The 3228-nt window shown below is 57.0% G+C and overlaps 1 protein-coding gene across 1 annotated transcript; it reads right to left on the reverse strand.

Annotated features, from left to right (window-relative positions):
- Positions 1-1655: 1655 nt before the first annotated feature.
- Positions 1656-3222, reverse strand: LOC123058895 (phospholipase A1 EG1, chloroplastic/mitochondrial-like). Its single transcript, XM_044481566.1, has one exon. It carries the CDS (start codon positions 3186-3188, stop codon positions 1833-1835), a length of 1356 nt encoding a protein of 451 aa, XP_044337501.1. The 5' UTR covers positions 3189-3222; the 3' UTR covers positions 1656-1832.
- Between the last annotated feature and the right edge of the window lie 6 nt (positions 3223-3228).

Here is a 3228-nt window from a genome sequence, read left to right on the forward strand (position 1 = left end):
TTGGTGGGCCGGAGCATATGCTCCCAAGAGCCGAATTGGGTTTCCGCGTAGGCTTTTCTTTTTTTGCGGGAATTTTACACCATAAAGCTTAGTCAATCATTATTCCTACTAAGCAATTTGGAATCCTGCAAAAAGTGCATATGGTTTATTCAACGATTATCTTGGAGACGCGTTTACTTGTCCGATGACATAGTACGTACGGTTATCCACAAACCATCCCGACCGATGGTCAACTTTTTTTTTTTTGAATATGTCCTTGAGTTTATTCGAGACTTGAGCAAAACTCAGATTGGAGAAGAATATGGTCCCAGGGTTTCCTTTATTGGAACTATGTTCCTTTTCTATTTTTTGTTCCGAATTGGTCGGATAGATGTTCCTTCTATTTATCCAAGTAAAGCTCTTCGCAAGGCACTACTGACGGTGTCCGCTTGACCTTTTCTAAGTGTGGACGGAATCGCTTACTACCTACTCTTGATTCAACACATTTTCGTTGTAGTGTTCGAGTGGATCCCGCTACCTCCTCTCGAACCATAACAGACTAGCATTATTATTTTTATCATTGAATCGTGTATTCTCTTGAAATGTAAGTTGAAAGCGGGTTAATTCTTTTACAGACGTCTTCAGTATTCCTACAAAGCAAGTTGGAATCCTGCAAAAGGTGCATAAGGTTTATTCGATTATCTTGGAGACACGATTAGGGCATGTACAATGCATACCCACAGGATGATGCCTCGCATGCCATGTAAGATCGGATATCAGATAAAGTAGGTTTGGATAGGAAAATGGGATCCTCTGCAGAAGGCGGGTGCTTGGAGAGAAAAAAATATGATCCGATATCAAAAGGAAAAGGTTGGAGTGAAAAGTAGATATGCATGTGTACTATAGTCTTTATTTTCTACAGTATTTCTTCATGAGGCCCACTAATGATAGCTTGCAATGGGGAGAGAAAAATAAATGTAGATGCCTCAAACCGGGGGTCCTAGAACTTGCTGAGAATGTGATGGTTTTGCAAAAAACGCGCGTGCTGACCGGCTCGGGCCTGACGAGTCCAATTGTCGTTCTGTGATTAGTCCAGGACCAAATTTGCACATTTGATGCAAGTTGTGGGACTGAATAGGGTCATTTTACAAGTTCTAGGACCAAACCATCATATTCTCAGCAAGTGATTTTAACTCTATTTTTTGTCATAAGGCATTTGTATCCATATGTCATCATCATTGTACATGTCCTTACTTGTCTGATGACGTAGGACGCGGTAGTACGCCAAGAGTTTTTTCGCGGCCAGAACCGAGCGGGCGGCTCAGTTAGGCGAGCGCGTCGCACCCTCCGTCCGTTTCGGATCCAACGGCCAGGCGCGGGCACCGGGTTTCGGCAGACCCACCCACACCCCCGCGTATCTCCGTGGCGGGCCAGGAGTGCCTCTTTTTCGGCGACTCCAACGGAAATCTTCCAGCCGAACAAGCCATGTCGGTTTTCCCGTTTATAGCTTGGAGGATTGGATGGACGGTGGACCTCTTTCCCTTAAAAAAAAATATATTATTAAGGATGCTTGGAGGAACTGATGTTCACTGGCTCACATTGCTCACAGTGTGCAGAGCAGACCCGAGGATGAAGAAGCAGAACACGACGGCGATGAGATGAGATGAAATTGGAACGAAAGAATCTGTGTTTGCTTGCGATCTCTCTCGACTTGTATGTACAGGCAGAAAGAACCAGAAACATCTTGGCCGAGGATCAGTAGCCGGCCGGTTAAATCAGAGGTTAACTCCTAGTACTAGTAAAGCTAGTAATCAACTAATCGGAGCGTGGTCTTGCGGGGCCAGGTCGTCAGATCAGCCCCAGGGTTGGACGAGGCCGCCCATCTGCAGAGCCGCGTACTGCCACTGCAATGCGCCGGCGCGCTGCCGCCCCACGAAGTCCAGCACCTTGCCCACCACGCCGCCGCCGCCGCCGTCGCCTGCCGCCCCGGCGGCGGCCGCCGGCTTCTTCAGCAATGCGATGTAGGTGCCGAGGTCGTGCACGGCGGCGGGGGCGCGGGCGCTGAAGTAGTCGAGCGGGAGCTCCACGCCGACGTGGGTGTAGCAGGACGCGCGCCACGGCCGGAGCACCCCCGTCGTGGCCTCGTTCAGGAGGATGCCCGGGAGCTTGGTGATCGGGTCGTGGACGTTGGCCACGCGGAGCGCCTTCACGCCCAGCTCGTCGCACCGCGCCTTGAACGCCGCGTTGCCCACCCGAGGCCCGCCGAAGGAGAAGACGGTCACGGGCGCCGCGCGGTTCAGGCCCAGCTCCGCCAGGTCGTAGGCGAGGAGCAGCGCCAGGGCGCTGCCCATGCTGTGGCCGGCGAGGGTCACGCTCACCTCCTCGCCCGGCTTCTTGGAGGAGGAGGAGTGCGCGTCCACGAGGCGGGACACCTCGCGCAGGAGCTGCTCCCGGCAGCTGCCGGCGCCGCCGAAGCGGCACGTCTTGTCGGCGGAGGTGTAGAGGCTCAGGAAGCCGGACTCCACCATGACGTCCGGGCGCGGGTCGCAGGGGTCCAGCCGCGCCGGCTCCAGGGAGCTCATGAAGTTGGCCATCCACTCGGCGGGGGTGACGGTGCCGCGGAACGAGACCAGCACGTCCCGCCGCCCGAGCCGCCGGGTCATCTCGTCCGTGGACACCGCCACGTAGCCGATCCACCGGCCGCGCCCGCTGGTGGAGGCCTCCATGGTGGGCACGGTCATCACGTCCGGCGCCGCGTAGATGTACTTGGTCACCTCGTACCCGGCGCCGGCCATGCCCACCTCCTCCAGCATCCGCTCCTTGCCGTACTTGCAGTTGAGGTACCGTCGCGAGGCCCGGTCGAGGTCGAATGCCTTGTAGCAGGCGTCCACCAGCTCGCCGTAGCGCGCCACCTCGCTCCGGAGCGCCGGCGCCGGGCCATCAAGCCCGAGCAGCCCCTCCCAGTCGTCGCACCCCTGGAGCTGCCGCCACATGCCCGCGACGGACGGCGTCCTCCGCGCGCCGCGTCTCGGCGCGACCGGAGCCGCCGCGATCGCCGACGTCGAGGCGCAGCCCTCCGCCGTCAAGGCCGCGGCCGCTCTGCACCGCGCCGCGCGGCTCATCGGCTGACGACCGGCGCATTGCGGCTTGAGCGCCATTGCTGCTGCTGCTGCGATCGAGGTGGTGGTGGTGGCGGGCGCGAAGGCCATGAGCTAGCAGGTGCGGCGCGATGGAGGCGGTGGGAACGCC

This window comes from Triticum aestivum, chromosome 3A, assembly GCF_018294505.1.
Source record: "Triticum aestivum cultivar Chinese Spring chromosome 3A, IWGSC CS RefSeq v2.1, whole genome shotgun sequence".
NCBI classification, from domain to species: domain Eukaryota; kingdom Viridiplantae; phylum Streptophyta; class Magnoliopsida; order Poales; family Poaceae; genus Triticum; species Triticum aestivum.